Genomic DNA, 23482 nt, shown 5'->3' with positions numbered 1-23482 from the left:
TTATGGCATTAAAACGTTACGCTCAAAATATTGTCCAGGTCCATTTTGGGACCAAGAACTGTCTCCCCAGGTCCTCTCAATGCATTTTTAGGTAAGAATGTTTGAATAGGTTGGATATGAGGAGGATGCATAAAGCATCGAACATAAATATTATTTTAATATTTCTCTCTTTGTGAGGTTGCCGCCCCAACAGTCTGGTGTAGATCTACGATTCTAATTTCATACGAGGGAGGGATGGTAACTTTCTTATCTCTATATCTTTGCCACCTAATGTCGTAGACCTTAGGTTTTTCAAACTATGTATTAGATCAAGTAATCCAAGTTTAAAATACGCCATCAAAATTAAAAAATTTAAATTTGTGTCGTTCAGTTGAAATAATAATAATAGGAAAAAACGAATTAAAACATCTTCATTGGCTATCACAGCACTTTAAACAGAGGTGCTTTTTTCTTTTTCCTTCTTGTCGTTCTGGCGAAATTATCCATTAGTTTTTCCAAATTGTTATCTGGGTTTCAACAAAAAGAGCAAACAGAAAATCTAGGTTCTCAATCTCTTATAAATTATAGTTCAGTAAACGACTAGTTTTGACACTAATAGACCATGGTTTAGTATATAAAGGCTGTCCCAAAATAAGGTGTTTATTGATTTGTAAAGTTTATCACAAGGTTAAAGAAATTTCCAATATTATGATAAAAAAAGATTATTAGATTAATTAAATTACGATGTAAACGTGTTTTTTAATTGTTTTTAATTTGTTGTATAATCGGCCATTTTTTCATGGGGTCAATTCAACCCTTATTATTATGTTGTATACTCCACAACTTTTATTATGCTGCAACTCCGCCATTTTGATTATGCTGTACACTCCGCCATTTTGATTATGCTGTACACTCCGCCATTTTGATTTTGCTTTACACTTGCCATTTCGATTATGCTTTCCTTTCCACCATTTTGATTATGCTGTACACTTCACCATATTGATTATTATGAACACTCCTTAATTTTGATTATGCTGTACACTTCACCATATTGATTATTATGAACACTCTTTAATTTTGATTATGGTGTACAATTCGCCATTTTGATTTTGTTGTACACTTCACGATTTTAAGTATGTTGTACATCTCTAATTTTGTTTGCCCTTATCTCCGTTATTTTATGATTTTGCTTGATTTTTACGCCATTTTAGTTTATTAGATTATTACAAGCACTACCCTGTGCACTACCCACCAATTTTGAAATGATTATGGTTAAATAAATTTGGACTACCACCATACTTAGAGAAAGGTACTTTTCACAACACAAACTTAATATAGTTACGATAATAACTATCTGTTGTTAAAGAGCCTGAAAACGCGATGAACAACAGACCCTTAAAATGATAAAGTTAAATCTGATTATTTACAATTGTTATTTCTCTACACTTGAAATTACGCCTACAGCTTCCCTTTAAGTTAATGAAAACGTGTTTAGTACAAATGTCCGGTAATTTTTTTACAAATATATCATTGAGATTAAGTTCAAGTTTTTTATAATGGTCCCTGCACCGAATTAATGTATATTAGTAGTCGTGTCGGATCGCTGGTATTTTAAGGCTAACAGGTTGGGTTGAGGTAGAGAGAGTATCGATATAATCAAGAGTTATCTAACTCTCATATCTTGATTTATTTATCAAACTCATTCATCTAGATTTGAACCCTTCCAAGCCTTTCTTTCGTCCTGGTTATTGCACGACACGTTGTACTTTCTTTAAAGGGACTGTCAGCGTATTTTAGACGAGTCTCTACCTACAAATATAAAAAGGATAACATTAGATCAATGTTTATAATAGTTTTACCAGATTATGATGTGCGTCTTTAAATGTAATCTTTAATTATTTTCAAAATCTCTTTGAAGAGATTGATTGGTAAATTGTAAAATCTCAGTTTGAGAGAGTTTAAAGGGAATTTACAAATCACTCTCTTTAGAGGAAAATAATGGGTTTTAATATACTTAATTGGACACTTTGCACTCTGCAGTAATTTTTTAGTTAAATAACCCCATGGCCATGGGTCATAGGTGCTTAGATCAAAGGAGAAACAACAAGGCATACCGCATGATTTCAAACTTAAATTTTTAACTTATAAAAAAATTTAATAGGGTTCCATAGATTTGAAATAATGGTACGAGAGCGTAAACTTGTAGTGAAAATAGGAAGCGAACCTCCCCCCACCTCCCCCTCTCCCGCCCGTAATTTGTTTTTGCTTTTGTAGGATGTAAAAGCATTTTTAAAACAATTTATTTCCTAAAAATCTAAAATTTTGTGCTTATGATGATACAACCTGTATATAGTAAAAAAAAAGTTTATGTTAATTCCACAATTTATATATATTTCGGTTTGCGTTTGATCCTTAACTGATATTTAGATTTGTTTCTTTGTCGTTAAGACTCAAAAGATTTAATTGAGGTTTTAATTGTATTATGAATGATTTACTAAATAAAAGAAGGCTTTAACATTTGACATTTTAAAAAAGATTTGTTTATTGAGGTGATCTTCCTTGTTCACCTAAAATCCTTCAATGGCACATTATCAATCACAAACAAACACGCACACGGACACTTTCAGAATCAATCGTTTATCTAAAATTGTAGATTTGGCAAGGATACAGGTTTTCATAAATATATATCAATGAATCTTGACGGGGGCTAGGTTGTGAGTTAGACATAAGATGACAGTTCGCTGATTTTTCTAGATATTAGTTCGCAGATCTTTCTAGATATTAGTTCGCAGATTTTCAAAAATATTTCTTCGTTTCTTTTTTCCGTTCTTTTTGTATTTTTAAATTCATATCGTACAGTTTAAAGTTTAGGCGTATTTATGCAAGTTATATTTCGTAAGGTCATTTGGTAATTTTACTGTCATTTTTCTTATTCCGTTCTTCAACTTACTTTTTTACTATTCCTTTGTGATATCTTTATCCTTATCTTCTCTACCTCTCAACCTTCTCCCCTCTACCTCTCAACCTTCTCTCCTCTACCTCTCAACCTTCTCTCCTCTACCTCTCAACCTTCTTCCCTCTACCTCTGAACCTTCTTCCCTCTACCTCTAAACCTTCTCCCCTCTCTCTCTACCGTCTCTCCGTTCCCTCTAAATCTTCTCCCCTCTCTCTCTACCGTCTCTCCTCTACCTCTCAACCTTCTCTCCTCTACCTCTCAACCTTCTCTCCTCTACCTCTCAACCTTCTTCCCTCTACCTCTAAACCTTCTCCCCTCTCTCTCTAATGTCTCTCCTTTCCCTCTAAACCTTCTCCCCTCTCTCTCTACCGTCTCTCCTCTACCTCTCAACCTTCTCTCCTCTACCTCTCAACCTTCTCTCCTCTACCTCTAAACCTTCTCCCCTCTCTCTCTACCGTCTCTCCTCTACCTCTAAACCTTCTCCCCTCTACCTCTACCGTCTCTCCTCAATCTCTAAACCTTCTCCCCTCTCTCTCTACCGTCTCTACCGTCTTCCATGTTTCATCTCCCATAATCACCATCTTTACACAGTACAGTGTCATGTAATAAACTGATATTACTGTAATTTAAGAAGAAACATAATCTTTAGAATAGTGGGGAGGGGGTTGGGGTTTATTCCCCCCCCCCAGTCTTAAGCTGTATTTATGGTGCCTACATGGTTAGAATATCATTATATAATTTTAAAAAACATTAAACATGACAAAATGTTGCCAATATTTCACTGACAACTCGTAAAGTGTCTCTTTCTCAGAACATATTTCGAATTTAGCAAGATTAAAAATATCCCCCGCCCCCCTCCCCTCCCCTTCTCCTCTTCATCGGGATAAAATATGGTATGGCGTGCCCTTGAAATAACCAATTACTGGTATATCTCATAGTTATTAATTACCTCTCTATCTATCTCACATGGATGCTCTCTGATATCCCTTCAATTTTTTAGTTATACTAAACTCACTCCTTTTTCTCTTTTTGTGTCCCAATCAAAATATCTCTATGTCACATGTGTCCCAAACTATCAAACTGTCTTTCATGAGAGCCACAATTAGCTATCTATCTGTCTAATCAGCGTCCCAAAATAAACATGTCTCAAATTCCCAACCTAGCAATTGTCCATAATATGTGTCCAAATCTACCCATCGTCTATCAAACTGTGTCCCAACCCAGCCATCCTCATTCATGGTGTCCCAGCATATCCATCCTCATACTACCTATGTCCCATCCAAACCATCCCCCTAACATCTATGTCCCAATCTATTATATTGCATTCCAACCCCCCCCCCTGGATATTAATTAGAATCCTACTGCTTAGCTTGATACAGGCTGACTATCCAGAAACCAACCCCAAGCCACTAGCTACTCAGTGCCTGGGTCAAAATTGGAATTATTCTCTGATCTTTATCAAAATCAATCTGCCATTACTGAGGCTATGTAATTGCGTACGTAGCAAGTAACAAATTGGCGTAATATTCTAATCCAATTAGGTCCATCTGCCCCCTAGGAAGGTGGAGGGGGGAGGGGGGGGTAATGAGGATTATTACATTCTTAGATATACATTGTAGTGTATGCACGGAAACAGTTCTAAACAGCATGCTGCATGCTGCTAAAGTTTATGTAGAATGCTTCCAAATACAAATTAATATGTGTGCCTTCCCTGCATGCAGAAAAATAAACGGACAGCTTGTAAAATTAGACAAGTTTGAGTTTTCAGATATATGTAAAGCTAGACAAATGTACTAATTGCTCTGTCAATATGTGACGGTATAAAAAAGCAGTCCTCATTTTAAAAATCCCAAGACTAAGACCTTCCGTTGAAACTTGTTTTAACTGGACAACTCTTATTATTGAGTTTACGAAACACCAGATACGGAATAAGAAAGGTCACGTTCTTTGGACACCCTGAATATAAAGTGTATGCAGCATGCCGTTAATGCATATACGGCATGCTGCAGTTAAATATGTTTGTAGATGATTAGATGAATTTAACTGCTCTCCCCTTGTTAATAAAATGAACTTTTGCATTCTTCTTCTGCATTGTAATTATAATTAATTAGAAATGAATAGTTTTACTCTTAACATAATTTAATCCTGGGGTTAATCCCAGCTTTTAGCATATTTTAATCCCAGGATCAATCAGCTTTGAGCATGATTTAAGCCCAGATTTTAACATAATTTGATCCCAGATTTTAACATAATTTGATCCCAGATTTTAACATAATTTAATCCTAGGAATAATCTCAGCTTTTAGCATATTTCAATCCCAGGGTTAATCCAAGCTTTTAATATAATTTAATCCCAGGGCTAATCATCTGGTTTGTCGCATAATTTCATAATTTAATCCCAGAGTTAATCCCAGATTTTAGCATAATTTAATCCCAGGGTTAATCCAAGCTTTTAATATAATTTAATCCCAGGGCTAATCATCTGGCCTGTAGCATTATTTCATAATTTAATCCCAGGGTTAATCCCAGCTTTTAGCATATTTTAATCCCATTGCTAATCCCAGCTTTTAACATAATTTAATTCCAAGGTTAATCCCAGCTTTTAACATGATTTAATCCCAAGGTTAATCCCAGCTTTTAACATGATTTAATCCCAAGGTTAATCCCAGCTTTTAACATAATTTAATCCTACTTAATCTCAGCTTTAAATATTCATTTAATCAAGTCTTGTATTCCTAGGAATAATCTAAGTTTCACTGACAGTTTTAAACATAATTTAATTCCGGTTTTAATCCCAGATCAGAAAAACTATATCCCAAGTTTGCATCTTCTAAAATTCATTAATCACTAATTAATCTTGGTTTCATAATAAATGGCGGACCCGATTTACAACGATACAACGATACTTTATTTTATCAATAATGTGATGATATCATCGTTTTTCTAGTTTCAAAGTGTTTAATTCTGATTATTTCCTTCATTGTTTCTGCAGGAAAACGCCCGACTCGCAAGTCACTTTTGTAGAGAAAATAAAAAAAATATTGATATTTTATTCGTCATTGATCAGACAAATCTTTTTAGGGCACCGTCGTGAGTTGTGAATCGGGCATGGCACTCTTTTTGAAATTATGATTACTGTTCCTTTAAGCACTAACTTTGGTGTATTTACCCTTTAATCTTATCTAAACTAGCTTTAACGTTTTTATTGAAAAAATCTGAGAAATGTTTTTTATTCTTTCTAGAGCGATAAATGCTTCTCTAAATGAGAATACAGTTGGGGGTAAAAAGTTTACGGAAAACCCAACACCATCATAAAGGCAATGCAGTAATTTAGGTTCTTATCTTCTTTTATTGCGTTGAAGGGGGGGGGGGGGGGGGGTACTTTGGGACTTGTTTTTACAGCACTAAAGTTAATTTTATTTGGTTGGTTTATGACAATGCATTAAACATTTCTGGAAAAACATGAATATCTTTCTAAAAAAAATCGAATTTCAAAGATAAATCTTGTCTCAATATTATTTTCATGCACATACCCTTTATGAAATATCTATTTATGTCATTTAATGGGTATTATTAAGTGCGAAAAGGTTTTTGCCGGGATTTTTATTTTTTTCTAGTTTGTTTTCGATCAAATTACTTTCATTTTGATCGAAAACAAACTAGAAAAGTTAAAAATCACAGCAAAATCTGTTTCGCACGCATGATACCCATTTCAATAACATAAATAGTTTTATTCAGTTTTGCTCAAATTATTTAAAAGCAGGTCGATAAAGTTACTTAATCACCCTGTTGTAGGATAATTAAGTAACTTTATCACCCTTCAATGATACAAATTAAGTATGAAATTTGAAATTACAATATTAGAGTGAAAAAATTACTTTTTCACTCAGTTGTAGGGCGATAAAGTCACTTAATCACCCTACAACGGTGTGATAAAGTCCATCAAAATTGAATAAATGATTTTAAAAGTTCAAAACCTCCTTTACTCAGGAATTTTAAACCACGTGACTTACTGCAAAATTCGACCAGGGTGGTTTCAAAATAGAATTCACAAAAACTGTCGCAAGAGCTAAACTAGTCTCGACCCCTCCCTCAACTAATCTGGTTTTTAGTCAACAGTATTTACATCATTCAAACTTATAACTAGATAAACAATTCAAGGGACTGTCCGCGTCATTTTAATTGACCCTTCATTTTAAAAGTTGCACGCTCAATTTACAACACTACTCTTTAAAGTTTTGTCTGAGTAAAACTGTTTGAGCAAGTTATTCTTGTTTTACCAGATGAAAATTTGTTAATATTTAATTGTGGTTTTCTATAAAAGACATATAAAAAGGCTATAAAACTTTGTTAAACTCTCTTGGAATTTATAGCTATTCATGTTTTCCTGAAGAAATTCTCAACGACTTTAAGTCATATGAGAGCCGTTAATTGTCAACATTTTTAGAGAATTCATAATAAATTCATCTTAGCCCTTTGTATTGACTATTAAGTGCATATTTGTGAATCAATTAAAGCAATTTTTTAATAATTGTTTAATGAAAGCGTGGGTCGGGTTTTAATTTCACACTTGGCAGAGAGCTGATTGCACAAGGTCGGGTGATATATATTTATATTAATCATAAGAGAGGGTGTCTACTGTCTATATGTCTCATAAATTCTTCTTCAGATAGATCTTTAACCTTGCTACACCAAATCTGTGGATGGGAAGTGGATGGGAAGGGATGGGAAGGGATGGGAAGGGAAGGGATGTGAACGGATAAAAGGATACAACACTGCATCTTAATCTTGCTTTATACATAAGCTACCCAAGTCATTTATCAGAGAATTCTTTTCAAGATTAAATTTAGATTAAACTTAAACCATACCATGCACACACATACTTAACCCAGACTAAACATGATGGAATAATATACATAAATTAACTGAGGAATACTTGAAAGGGTATGTAATGTATGTTTTAAGCATGCTAGGGTGTAAATATGTATGAATATTAAATGCTTTGCATAATTATACTGAGAAAACATTTTAAAGTCTAAAATTGTATTTTTCAATGTACATGTAGCTTTTTTTGTAAATGAAACCACCCTGCTTAATATATAATTTACATCTAGCAGTTATAACCTTTCTCTTGCTGTACTCTATTTTGATGTACAGCGAGCTGCGCATTGTGAACTGCCCTGCTTTACATATAATGTACAGCTATCAGTGTACTGTAACCCACCCTTCTGTATACATATAATGTACAGCTGTTATAACTGCATCATCATTATCCTAGGACAGGTTTAGATAAATCAGAACCCTAATCCTACCTTAATTAAGAGATAACCTAAACCCTTCTAACACGCACACCTTCACACCTAAAAATCTAAAAACCTACACGTAATATTTTTAAAGGGCCAGAGGTCGGATTTAATAAAAAGGAAGAAGTGGTTTGACTAGGTATGGTTAGCTCAACTACCATAATCTTAATTTATTGTGTTCATTCAAAGACAAATTGTTTCGAAAATTTCAAATATTTTAACCTGGAGGTTCTGTTTATAAACGTTTGCTGTGGTACAAAATATATATGCTATAAATAGAGAACTTCAAAAAATGTGTTTTATTTTTTATTTTGTTATTTTTATAATTTTTCAAATTAATTTCTATTTCAGGTTTGAGTTGGAAGCAACAACTGATGCGAAATCAAGAGCAGGTAATTATAAAAAAGATAAAAATAAAATATTAGATACATTTTAGTGTAATACTCAACCAAAACACGGAAAGTATATAACCATTAGTATAGGTTAAAATGGAAATCAATTCCAATCAATGCTTAAAGGGATTGTCAGCATAATTTTAAGTGACCCTCCGAGGGCATTACACGATTCACAACGGTACCCTTGCCATCTTTATCTGCATGATCAATATAATGTGGAAGATATTACCGTTTTTCTACAAACGTTTGAAGGTGTTCAGTTCTAATAATTTCTATGTTTTCCCCCAATCCCAATCGAAAATATAATCAGTTTTTTAATCATTTTTAAACTTGACCAGACAAAACTTTTACGGGTAAAGTTGCCATCTCATGAAATTAGGGTAAGATTTAGTGTAATAAATGAATTATCAACTTTATACGAATGCGTCGAAAAATTATCGATGATGATTGGTTGTAATATCTGAATGATTTGATTTGGAATTAAATTGATTATTTTACGATCCGAGTTGAATGTTGCAACTTTCTGAGTTTGTATGGAAGCTACATTCTTCAGCATGAGTCGTTTTTAACAATTTTCTCCTTATTGACGAAACAGATAGAAGTAAGATTAGTAGCGATCAAAAGCGCTTATTTTTCGCCGCAAGCCTATACCCCATTTCATTTTTCGCGAACACTCCCTTTAATACATAGATGAGACGCACATCCAGTGGAACCTTTCCAGCGTTTTTTCAAAACATATTTATCATAAAAAAATTTATTAAAGTAAGTTTTTTACGAAAGCTAATTCACAAGATTTGTGCAATATGTCATGAAACAACTTATTTTTGTATTCATACGGAAGACGTGCAAAAATAAAACATTTATTTCGAATGAACGCGCAATTTTGTGCAAACCTGGTTTCGTATTGATACGAAAATAATGCGAAATTTCGTGCAAAAACGCGAAACTGGAAATCCTAGTCCTAATTGTATTGTACCAACGTTCCGACATACAAGTACTGTACACCTTTAAATACGTACATTATATATACTTGTCTGTACATATAAATCTTATTTTTAAACTCTCTCATAAATCAGGTTGTTTTTGCATATCAGCTGAAATTATGGCGTGAAATCATAAAATTGGTTTACAAGGATTGATTTACGAGTTTACACCCTGATCCAACATCGTAACAGTTTTATTTTCATTTTGTTCAACATCAAGCAATAACTATAATGCATTTATAACCTCTACTTTACAGGGATAATTTGAAAACAGTAGAATTAATGTCGTCTTCAATGTATCTTTTTATTTGTAATTAATATATTTCTATTTTAACATTTAAACAGATTTAACCATTTTTTCACTGTGATTTAAAGGTCTTACACTCTCAAGCAAAAATCAATGAAAATTTTTCCAATTACTTTTTAAAACCTTAAGCTATAGTTTCAGTAGAAGTAAATATTTCCATTTATTGTTATAGCGCCGATATAAGGATTTATCTCTAATTGAATAATGAGCTAGATAGAAAGATAGATGTTACCGCCATGCAATTTCTATTGGTTCAGAATAGACCCCAAACACATAGCTGAACTCTGATTGGATCAGGCGCTAATGGACTCGGCATAATAGTGAGTTAATAACAAGTGCGTTATAGTGCTAAAATGTACATGTAAAGGACTACAGAAAGTATGTGAGTTAGAGCGGTAAAATCAAAGCCATTGCGACGCTTCAAAGTCGACCCTGTCTTAAAAATTGATGAGACTTTTTATAAGCAGGCCAAATCTATGTGCTTTGTAACACTTTTCATACCAAAAAGGAATAGAGAAAATCACAATTATTTCACAGTTTTACTACAGTGATAACCAGAGAACTGAGGCATAGGATTAGACGCATTGACGAAATAACTAAGTGTATTTGATGTTCTTACAAAGCAAATAGTTTTAATAGTTACTTATATATCACTTATTGAGTGAACTGTTTACGCTGTGTCGCTTGTTCATGTCGCTGTATCAAATGTCTCGGGTTACAAAAAAGTCAGAGGCCATACAGGCGTTGCGACACTTTAACGTCGACCAAGTCTTAAAAATGAATTTTCTTAGCAGTGGATTTGAATTAATTGACAAATTGTCCTTAATCCCATCGGCGTTTATTGTTGTAATCAAACAAAGGAATTGAGTTTTTGCCACAAACTCAAATCTTCTTATCCCAATATCTTTGCAACCTGATGGTGCAAACCTTTGATATTTCAAACTTAGATTATTTTATCTATAAGTATTAATAGTTTGAAATATCTAAGGTCTACGACATTGGGTTACAAAGATATAGAGATTAGAAAATCAGAGTTTGTGGCAAAAGCTCAACTCCTTTAATCTTGGAATGCTTTTTTGAATAAAAAGACAACCCCTCTCTTTCCATTATTTGTCATAGAAAGATAGAGGGCAAGGCCGGTTGTGATTTATAATATATTATGGGTTGATTTATATATATATTTACTTATATAATATATAGTATTTAATAAAACGATAAAAATATGTATAGAACCTAGGTCTACTACTTCATGGGTAATTATTCAATTATTGACTGTATATTAATATCAATGTATCAAAGCATCTATATATTGTAAATTAATGTATCACAGCATCTATTTATTGGAGCTGAATGTATCACAGCATCTATATATTGTAAATTAATGTATCACAGCATCTATTCATTGGAGCTGAATGTATCACAGCATCTATATATTGGAGCTCAGTGTATCACAGCATCTATATTGGAGCTCAATATATCACACCATCTATATATTGGAACTCACTGTATCACAGCATCTATATAATGGAACTCACTGTATCATAGCTCATCTATATATTGGAGCTCAATGTATCACAGCATCTATATATTGGAACTCACTGTATCACAGCATCTATATATTGGAGCTCAATGTATCACAGCATCTATATATTGGAACTCAATGTATCACAGCATCTATATATTGGAGCTGAATCTATCACAGCATCTATATATTGGATCTGAATCTATCACAGCATCTATAAATTGGAGCTAAATGTATCACAGCATCTATATATTGGAGCTCAAATATCATATAATCTGTACATTGGAGCTCAGTGTATCGCAGTATCTATTTTGGAGCTCAATGTATCACAGTATCTATATATTGGAGCTCAATGTATCAAAGCATCTATATATTGGAACTCAATGTTTTACAGCATCTAAATATTGGAGCTCAATGTATCACAGCATCTATATATTGGAGCTCAATGTATCACAGCATCTATATATTGGAACTCAATGTTTTACAGCATCTAAATATTGGAGCTCAATGTATCATACAATCTATATCTTGTAGCTGAATGTACCACAGCATCTATAAATTAGAATTTATTGTATCATTGCATCTATAAATTGGAGCTCTATGTATCAAAGCATCTATAAATTAGAACATTATGTATCACAGCATCTATGAAATTAGAACTGAATGCATCACAATATCTATAAATTAGAACTGAATGTATCACAGTATCTATATATTGGATTTCTATGTATCAAAGCATCTATAAATTAGAACTGAATGTATCTCAGCATCTATAAATTAGAACTGAATGTATCACAGCATCTATAAATTAGAACTGAATGTATCGCAGCATCTATAAATTAGAACTGAATGTATCGCAGCCTCTATAAATTAGAACTGAATGTATCACAGCATCTATAAATTAGAACTGAATGTATCACAGCCTCTATAACTTAGAACTGAATGTATCACAGCATCTATAAATTAGAACTGAATGTATCACAGCCTCTATAAATTAAACTGAATGTATCACAGCATCTATAAATTAGATTTGAATGTATCACAGCCTCTATAAATTAGAACTGAATGTATCACAGCCTCTATAAATTAGAACTGAATGCATCATGAGCATCTAAGAATTAGAACTGAATGTATCAGTATGTATTTTCACATGCTTCATGACATTTCATTTTATTCTGAGCGTGTAATCAAGGCTCAATCCTGAGCCTAATTAGGACAGATTGGAACAGAATTAAAGCAATACATGTTAAAGGGACTGTAAGCGTAATTTCAAGTGACCCTCAATGAAAAAAGGCAATGATATTTCTTAAAGATATATAAGCTTGCAAACAAAGTGTTTAGCGTTCTGAATCAGGGATAGTCCTCTTTAAATAGAAGGTCCTTGAAATTACGCGTACAGTCCCTTTAATCTACTATTTGTTAACATTTTATCCTTGTTTAAAGAGACAATCAACATAATTTTAGTTGACTCTTCATTTTAAGAGTTGACATGTATGGTTCATAGAAAGGTACCCTCACGCACCTCTGCCCCTTTAATAAAAGTAAATTCAACCTATATGAAGCATAAAGTCTGACCGCGTCAACCTTGTTGCACCGGCTAGTCCTGTCCATAGAGCTAGGTACAGTACAAACTGGGACCGGAAAGGTTGACCCGGCTCGGAAATTCAAATATACTACGGCTGCCCGTGCCCTTTAAACCTTTGACGATTTGAAATGTTTAATTTATTCGGGTTTTTCAATATAAATTGTGTTTTCAATATAATTTATGGTTTATTTTGTAAAAAAACTTGTCTATATATGCAGAAGAGACAATGACAAAACTTTTAAAAAATCTTTGCAAGACAAAAAACGAAGATATCTTCCTAATGGGTAAATCCTATAAAGTAAAACCAAAAGGCACCGTTGTGAATTATAAGAACGTATCGCTATGAATTGAGGTTCGGTTGAAATTAGGTTGAGAGCCCTTTAAAACCCCCCTTTCATTTGTTCAGCGTCCCCCTAATGTACACAGCTGTTTTTTTAACAGTATACATGATGAAAACCAGTAAAAAATCTTTTATCAGATAATATAAAATATTGTTGAAAGAATCTCGAATGTCCAGATTGTCCACCATGACTTGAATTTTTGTCAACTAATTTGATATATGTTAACTATTATATCAGGCTGGTCCAACAATTGCTTCATAAATTATTTTCTCTAAATTTCCCCCCCCCTTCATCCCTCATTCCAATTGCCTGTTTAAAAACTTATCCATGGATATCTTTTTCATTATCATTTCATTATAATCAGAGGTTGAAGCGCACATTTGATTAACCCTATTCCTGCTGGGGGGGGGGGGGGGGCCTATTTGACCCCCCCCTGTAGTTTTTTTTACATAACTCAAAAAGCATTGGTCTGAGGCTGTTGAAATTTTCTGACTTTTCCTACATACCCAAAGCCCTCCCTTTAGGCCTAAAACCGGGCTTTAATACTAACTGCCTGAGTCTTCAGGCACACTGCCTGAATGACTGTTTTTTCCTGTAACAAAATAAATCTATGTTTTGACCCACTTCCACTTCTCAGATTTTGATAAAATTTAGCCTTTTGGAAAGCCTTTGACATAAGAAAACGAATTGCACAAGTTTTGCGAGAAAAAAATTGCAAATTTTTTGCAAACAACCTGTCAAAGGAAATTTGCACATTTTTAGTTTTTCTTGATTAAAAATCAGGTTATTCAAAATTTTGCAGAAATGTTTGCATATTTAAAATGGCATGGTTAAGGGCTTTTCAAAAATGTATAGTTTTTCATTTTTTGGACAAATTTTTTTGCAAACATTTTTACTATATAACTGGATTTTGCGATAAAAAATCAATTTTTGCAAATTTCTAAAAGTAGAGCACAAGAGCTTTCCAATGATGTATCATTTGTCATATTTGGACATCAAACATGGGATTTAGCCCCCCAGCATATCCTGGTTTTCAAGCACCACAGCAGAGATAGGGTTAAAACCCTCGACCTTGCTTAAAAGGGCCTGAACACTCGTTTATGCCAGTTTTAGTTTTCTAAAATCTCTGAATCTTTGCAATGGGATTTTTGTAAACCTTTAATATTTAAGTTTGTTAGTAAATAGTTATTAAATGTTTTACCGTCAGGTTGCAAAGATTTAGAATTAAGCAAATTTGATGTCGGGGAGAATTTTCACTTCATTTGGAAAATTATATTTTTGATAATTGACAGTTAGAATATTTTATTCGCAACAAACCGTGAAGTTTGCACGATGCTCTAAAAAATTTAAATCAAATTATTAAATCAATATATTTTTAAAACTACCCTAGAATAACGTTAGGAAAAAGAGTAGAGTGAAGGTTGTAAAAAATTAAATTTGTATTACAAGGTGAAGAAAAAAGGGGGTAAAGAGAAAGGAGAAGGGAAAGAGGGGGGGGGGGGGAAAGGAGGAATGTTATATTAGTAAAATATGTAAATAATTATCATAAAGAAAATGAAAAAGATTTGGCCCGCAGTACTAGTAAGGATATGGAAGGAACAAAACCCTGGGTAAAAAGGACCATTTAGTACCTTACAAATAGGAGGCCAACCCACCCGGCATACATACCTACTTTTAGTAGGGCTGGGGAACCCACCCGGCATACATACCTACTTTTAGTAGGGTTGGGGAACCCACCCGGCATACATACCTACTTTAAGTAGGGCTGGGGAACCTACCCGGCATCCAAACCTACCATTAGTAGGGTCGGGGAACCTACCTGGCATACATACCTACTTTTAGTAGGGCTGGGGAACCCATCCGGCATACATACCTACTTTTAGTAGGGCTGGGGAACCCACCCGGCATACATTCCTACTTTTAGTAGGGCTGGGGAACCTACCCGGCATCCAAACCTACTTTTAGTTTTTTATTATTATTATTATTATTATTAGGACGGTCTGATGCTAGATCTCGATCATCTACTCCCCGACCAATAACTCCCGAAGCAGATTTAACAGATACTGGACCCAACTCTCCTACTCCCATATCATCCAGGTAATACCTCCCCAACACCCAACACCCCCATTTTGAACCCCTCCTACCCTTCCAGCTACCTCCTCACCACATTCCTACCGCCTTCACCAATACCCCTTAGGCCTTAATTCGAAAATTTGCATACAGTCGTCATCGTACAATGAAGACGACTTTCGATTTTAATTTTATTTTTTAACATAATGCATGGAAACAAAGCAAAGCAATCAAATAACAGCTTCTCTTTGTTTACTTGTAAACTTTGAATTAGAAAAAATCTTGAATCTTGAAAAAACTTGAATAAAAAGTCGTTTTCATTGTATTGGCATTAACGCCGACCATTTTTTATGAACACCTTACTAACCAATTTAAAAAAAAAAAGTTTACACTCCTGGATTGTGTCGTTAAATGTTATGAATGAACTCCCCAAATATTAAATACCAGTAATTGTGAATGAGTTGTCTTGACTAGAATACTAGAATACTAGAATACTAGAATATTAGAATACTAGAATACTAGAATACTAGAATACTAGAATACTAGAATACCGGGGCCGTAATATCTAAACCGTAGCTAGGTTAAAAACAAAGGTTTACTGTAAATGAACCCAACCCATCTACGTTTGAGATTTAAATAATTCTGGGTAAATGGGCTGGTTGGGTGATGTTGGAAAAAGAAGATTTTGTTTTATTTATATACTAGCTTGAGAACCCAACGTTGCCCAGGGTACTCATAGTTACTCACGCCGTTTACCCGCGCTTGGTCTTAAATTATGATTCCTTGAATAAGTTGACCCACTTGAATATAAATTGTATAAATTTGAGGCAAATCGGTTCAGGAGTTATGGTGACACATCTTAACAAACAAACAAAAACTAAAAAAATATATATATATACTATTCCGGTTGTCCTTACATCTGTCTGTAATTGTACTGTAATGTTTGCTATAGATGGTTAAAAAAGGGTATTTTCTACCTAATTTAAAAAGTTAATGTTGAAAAAATATTGGTGATTGGAATGAAACCAACATATCTCAGGGATTACTTGAAGGTTTTGAATAAATTTAACGAGATTACAGATTACTCCTTGCTGCGAAAAAAAAACCTTTCTATCTTTAAAACCTGCTGGTGAACACCTTTAATATTTCAGCTTTGTCTTTGTAGTTTGAAATCGAAAGTCTGACTACATCAGGTTTCAAAGATATAAGGATTAGAAACTTATAGTTTGAGGTGATCAATTTCTTTGATATATTTACTTCCATAGTTGTCCTAAGAACTCTGAAAGACCCTGCCTAATTTATATGTTTGGCTTGTTATTTATGTATATATATATCGTGGAGTTGAATGTCTCCAATAGGACTCCAAATACAGAATGAGAAGAATAAAAAGTCTCAATTATATGCCAAACCCAATCCAAATACAACTTATGTTCTTTCACCTCGATATATATCGTCTCTTTTTGTCAAGTAAACTCAATGTATTTATGTAGATAAATTAGAATTGGTATCGAATTTGTTCAATCCTTTTTTAGAAGTGGCCGCAAAACCAGAATGAATGGAAAAAGGTGGATACTTAAATCTAGATCCTGGTTACCCAATATAAAATTTGTTTAAAAAGACTAAGGAAATAAATAAAATATAATAAAACAAGACATTCGTATATATATATATATTGCGTATAGCCGACCAAACGACTGGACCGATTGGGCTGAATTTTTTTGTGGACACTCATGGATTTCGATTTTTTAAATTTTTTTCCACGGGCCCTTCAGTAAGTAAAATATAATGAATGAGAGTGATGTTCACAAATGGAAAAAAAGATCTCAAAAAAGCATGTTTTGGCAAAACTTATTTTATGTTTTATTTAAATTATTATGTTAATCATAAAATATCAAAGGTCTACAACATCTTGTTGCAAAGATATTGGGACTAGAAAATCAGTGTTTGTGGTAAGAACTCAATTCCTTTGTTCATGACGAGATCCCCTTTAGATCAACTAACACATTCCAACTTCTGTCCATAACTAAAATCATATTCTTTACGTTATTTGTCCGTGTAGTTTTCTAAATATGATTTTAACTCTCTGATGCATTCCATTTTTAATACTTCTAATTTGCATAAAATAAACTTGGAGATGTTTAATTCAAAATATTTTATGCTTGGGCTTCCATCCTTGGCTTAGCCTTGCATTGTGTAACTGCCAAACCAGTGTTAGTTTAGTAGGCATTATGTATATTGTATATTCTTCAACCCCCCCCCCCTCCACCCCCCCATCCATGCCAACCAAAAATTATTATAAAAATGCCCGAGTGTACACACTGTATGTTCTATGTTTAGGTCCTCCTCCCTGTCTGGTTGTTGTAGCCCTGGGTATCCATCATCTAATGAGGTGCCAGATTCGGCTAATGGCGGCCCTCAGGATATCAATATTAAGCAAGATTCATCATTCAAATCTACGGCAGGAATCAACAAGGAAGAAGTATCTGCGTCAGAACACCCCCACACAGAACAAACTCAGAACACTAAGAAAATTATGGGGACTGGGAATGAGTTGAAGAAAAAGTCGGGCGGGGCGGGAACTAAGAATAGCGGGGGTAATCCCAACAATCCCAGGCCTATTATTTCGGGGGATCGTGCAAAAATGAGCACATCAGCTCCAAACTCTAAACCCAGCACATGTGATCTGTCAGTCGGGTCAATCCAGAGTCAGGCACAAAAAGTCCCGTCAAAGAATTGTACATCCATACAAAAGAAGCCTTCATCTTCGGTAAAGGAGGTAGACATAAAGAAGGAAGCCAGGAATTTCAAACCTATTGAGAACCATAAATCTGGTATTCAGGCTTCGACAAATTCCTCACCAGGTCCAACAATGCATAAAAAGTCGGTGTCTGTTAACAAAAACCCAAGTTTAACAAAGAAGACGACAGATGAGAAGACACCTCGTGTAAGTCAAGAATCTCAGAAAAAGACGTCAACAGTTGACAAGGAGAGAGGAGGATCAACTAGTAAAAAGACAAGTATCACAAAACCAGGAAAGAATACTGGTGGTACTCCAACTCTTATAGAGGTTGCCAACATGGATGCTGAACCACACAAAAATACCTCTGAGCCCCCTGGTCCGGTCATACAAAAACAGAAAAACATTACAATTAAGAATAGTTCATTAGAGAAGAGACCAATGTTGCACAAACCTATTGAAAAGTCTGACTCATCTGTCAGCCTGGCTCGCAAGAAGTTTGAAAAGAAACTTGAAAATAATGAACATGGAACAAGGACAGTTGATGGAGCAAGAAAACTGACGGAGCCCTTGCCAAAAGTTAAAATAAGTCAAAATGTTTTCCTGCAAGAGGATGCACAGAAGCGCAAACCGAAAGCAAGAACACAGGAAGTTCATTCAATGTGTACTGATAGTGATAATTCAGAGCCTTGGATCAATAAAGATAGGCCAAGTGAAAGTGTTTTGCATTCCCTGCATTCAAAGAATGATTCATTGCAAATGAATTCTAAAGATACCCACAACAGGGGGCCTTTATTTTCTGGTTCTGCTGATTTAGTTCCTAGTCCTGAACCTTGTGAAAAAGATCTAGATCTTAACTGTCAAAACGAGTCAATAAACTCTATTCAGAATACAACCATAATTCACACTGATGATTCATTTACTGACCTGGTTAGCTGCCCAGGAGAGACCATTAATAAAGAAAAGGAAGCCCTACCCCCTCTAGGTCCTGTGTTGATACACAGTACCCCTGAACTTGACACAGAGCCCAGTTTGACTCAGCCTATTCCTGATTTGAATATTGATGATGTACCTTCTAACGAGATAGAATCGTGTAGAAGAGATCCAGACAGTATGGACACTTGTGACAGATCTTTAGATGATTTGGACATATCTGACAGGAGGGTAGACAGACTTGTTCCTAGTTTGGATCATGAACTACCAGAGTCTCCAGCCTACAGATCCCCTTGTCTATCTGATTCAAGTGATTCTGAGGAAGCAGTTTCAGCTCGGCACCATGTCCTTGATGCATTTGTAGGCACCAACGAAGAGCCTGGTCTGAGAAATAAACTTCTTTCTCATTTAGTCAACAAACGGTCTGAGTCTGACGGAATTGTTTGCATGGACAGACCCAAGGCTGATAAACCTGTGAGGCGGTGTGAGAGTATTGATGAAGGAATGGACCAAGTAAGCAGGGATATGGCTACCCTTCATTTTGGACAAAATATAAAGACAGTTACCCCAGCAACAATAATGAAAGGTCCTGAAGATTATACTGCAGGTCTGCAGGAAACTGTGTATCTAAGGGCACATTATTTCGGAAATCCTGAACCCAGAGTTGCATGGTACAAGGGGGGAAGAAGGATGAATCACACTGAAAGGATAAAGATCAGAACATATCCGGGGGAATCAACCCTTGTGATTCGAGACCTACGTGCAGATGACTCTGGGAAGTATGAGATACAGATAGAAAACGAGATAGGAAATGATTCTGCTTCCGCTAGTCTGTGTGTCGAAGGTCCCCCTGAGCCTCCAGGAGGACGACCTTACATCACTACTATAGACAAGGATGCACTAAGATTAACCCTGGCCTGGTATGGTGCCACATTTGACGGTGGCTCAATGTTGACCGGATATATTGTAGAAATGTCATCATGGGTTATTTCATCAGAAGCTGGACACCCTGAACCTACAGATTGGACAACTTTAACTTCAAAATGTCACTCTACTTCATACATTGTTCGTAACCTAGACATTGACAGAGAATACATATTCAGAGTTAAAGCTCAGAATATCCATGGACCATCTTCACCTGGCAAGGTTTCTGAGCCTGTGAGTTTCTTAAAAATAGATGATGAAGAACTTACTGAGGATGAGGATGAGGACGATAGTGATGGAGATGAATTTGATTCCCAGTTTGATCACCATCAAGTAAGTTTGGAGGATGGAAACATTTTTAAAGAAAAGTTTGAAATATATGAAGAGCTTGGACGAGGTAGGTTTGGAGTTGTGTTCAAAGTTAGAGATAACACTACTCGTGAATTGTTTGCTGCCAAGTTTGTGAGATGCAGGAAACAGGAGGAGAGGGACAAATGCAAAGAAGAAATTTCTATAATGAATGGTTTGGACCACAGCAGACTTCTTCAGCTTGCAGCTGCATATGAAAACCCCCGGGAAGTTATCATGATAATGGAGTTTATTGGCGGAGGAGAGCTCTTTGAAAAAGTAGTTGCAGATGACTTTACTTTGACAGAAAGAGATTGTGTTCTCTTTATGAGGCAGATCTCCACAGCTATTGGATACATGCACCAACAACATATTGTTCATTTGGATCTTAAACCAGAAAATATTCTTTGCAAGTCCAAAAAGTCACATCAAATTAAGATTATTGACTTTGGTCTGACAAGAAAATTGAAACCTGGTGAAGATGTAAGAATTCTATTTGGAACTCCTGAGTTTGTTTCCCCGGAGGTGATATCCTATGAACCTGTGTCAGCTTCAAGTGACATGTGGTCTGTCGGAGTAGTATGTTATGTCCTTCTCTCAGGTCTTTCTCCCTTCATGGGAGACTCAGACGTAGAAACATTTGCCAACATCACTGGAATGTGCTATGACTTTGAGGATGAAGCTTTCGATAACATCAGCGAGGACGCTAAAGACTTTATCCTGAAGCTCCTTGTGAAAGATCAACGGAAGCGAATGAAAGCTTTGGAGTGCTTGAAGCATCCCTGGTTAAGCCAGGGCAGCAAAGACAAAAGAAACTATAAGGAGATTAACACTGATAAGCTTAAAAGTTTCCTTATGCGCCGCCGCTGGCAGAAAGCCGCACATGCCATTCGAGCCTTGGGTAGATTCACCTCCTTGGGCTTCCAAAAGGATTCAAAAGATGCTGCCTCCTCAATAAGTGCATTCAGTACACAAAGTGCAAACTTTTAGGTTGCCAGGTTCAATTCTTGCAGATAGTCGTGTTCTATACAAGAAAGAGATAATTTTGTGCCAAACCCTGTTTTTGCAAAGTTGAAGTGAGTTGACACCATCACACGCTCAACCCGAATCAAGAGGCTTTCAGACACTTTTATTGTACAAACAAGTACGCATTAGAACATAGTACGCTCATTCATCTAATGGTCTTAACACACACTTTGTGCACAAATACAACCCAACCCTGTGTGCATTCATGAGCCTTAAAGCATGCTCAATGCTCATCTTGAACTAGGAAAAAGTTGTGAATTCTCAGAGTACATGGTTAACCTTCAGATTCAGATAGTTAAAGTCAACAGGATATAAGAACTTATATTTTATTTGAGATCCAACTCCGTCCTTACTTTAAACCCTACCCGGAGAAAAGAGAGAATAAATTTCATCCTGACCCCTGGAAAAACACCCAGAGTCATGTATTAAAAACTGTTATGAAACTTGATTAAAATCTTAATTATCCAAGATTAATTAAGTTTTGTCATAATTATCCACATTAGAGGTTTAATGATCTGAGTAATAATAATCTAAGTCCGCTGCAGTTTCACATTCCGTGGGTTAAGTCACTTAGAACCCAGAGTCTAGACAATAAACAGTATTAGAAGCTGTTTTAAATTAGTCCAAGTCCTTTTTAAGGGACTATGAGCGTAATTTTAAGCGGCACTCCATGCAAAGATGGCAATGTCCGATTCAGAACTGTACCCTTGAAATTTTTATTTGATCTATAATGTGGAGGATATTGTCGTTTTTCTAGGCTTAAAAGTGTTTAAATCTGACAATTCATGTATGTTTTCCTGCAGCAGAAATGCGCAAGTCAGTTTTGTAAAGAACCCACGGTATTGAAAACAATGAATTTTTCAAAATCATAAACATTGATTTCTAATCCATATAATTCATCAGACAAAGCTTTCAAGGGTACTGTTGTGAATCGGGCATTACCATCATTGCATGGAGGGTCACTTTTTAATACGCTTACACTTAAAGTCCTTTTTAAGGCCTTACTAGTTCTCTTTGTATAAATGTTATGTTATTTATCATCAGCCTAAATCAGAAATTTATTTACAGTTCAAATTGCCGTTGTGCACTTTAGATTAAAATCTTGTTCAGAAAATATTTCATAAAATTTTTCATTTTTCAATAAAATTTCATCAGTATTTATATCCCCGTACTAGTATTTATATCCCCGTACTAGTATTTATATCCCCGATCTAGTTTCTAGTCCTGAACCTAAAGTCCAAGAAAAATGTTTCTGCTAATTTTTTTGAAACCTTAAAAATTTAGTTTTTCTTTTCAAAACCTTTGAAACAATGAACAGAAAAGAAAATCATATCCGAAATACATATCTGTGCACCAATATTTCTATTTTTGTGTTCAATGTTCAACGTAACTTGGCAATAAATATTTATAAAACGGTGTTCGATATATGTATCTGCTTTTATTAAACCTATGTTAGATTATATATTTATTCTATGTTAATTATTTATTAAGTCATGATTTATAAAATATTATTTTCAGAGAAAACGATAAATAAATGTTGGTTTACACTTTATTGAAATTTGAAAGTAGAGATGAATATAGAATAATGGAACTATTCGTTTATCAAATAAACAATTGAAAAGACAATGCAAAGAAATCATTGAATAAAAATAACAAATATTGTTTGTAACTTTCACCCTTTAACGTATCATATAAAATTTTGGAAAAAATAGTTTGTGGCCCACCCTGTCAGATATTATGTCAGATTTTGGAAAAATACTTTGTGGCCCACCCTGTCAGATATTATGTCAGATTTTGGAAAAATACTTTGTGGCCCACCCTGTCAGATTTTGGAAAAATACTTTGTGGCCCACCCTGAGAGATATTATGTAAGATTTTGGAAAATACTTTGTGGCCCACCCTGAGAGATATTATGTAAGATTTTGGAAAAAATACTTTGTGGCCCACCCTGAGAGATATTATGTAAGATTTTGGAAAAAATACTTTGTGGCCCACCCTGAGAGATATTATGTAAGATTTTGGAAAAAATACTTTGTGGCCCACCCTGAGAGATATTATGTAAGATTTTGGAAAA

At 34.8% G+C, this 23482-nt stretch overlaps 1 protein-coding gene across 1 annotated transcript in view; it reads left to right on the top strand.

The window, feature by feature from the left end:
• LOC111710015 (uncharacterized) overlaps positions 1–22133 on the top strand; it is a 62267-nt gene extending 40134 nt beyond the window's left edge. Inside the window, exons 5-7 of the mRNA XM_023484016.1 lie at positions 8589–8629; positions 15365–15467; positions 17778–22133. Coding sequence (XP_023339784.1) covers positions 8589–8629; positions 15365–15467; positions 17778–21372 — 3739 coding nt within the window. The 3' untranslated portion in view covers positions 21373–22133. The remainder of the gene's footprint in view (positions 1–8588; positions 8630–15364; positions 15468–17777) is intronic.
• The last annotated feature ends 1349 nt before the right edge of the window (positions 22134–23482 follow it).

The sequence above is a fragment of the Eurytemora carolleeae genome, unplaced genomic scaffold (assembly GCF_000591075.1).
Source record: "Eurytemora carolleeae unplaced genomic scaffold, Eaff_2.0 scaffold1022, whole genome shotgun sequence".
NCBI classification, from domain to species: Eukaryota; Metazoa; Arthropoda; class Copepoda; order Calanoida; family Temoridae; genus Eurytemora; species Eurytemora carolleeae.
Note: the sequence above shows the minus strand (reverse complement) of the source record. Positions and strands in the feature narration are given on the sequence as shown.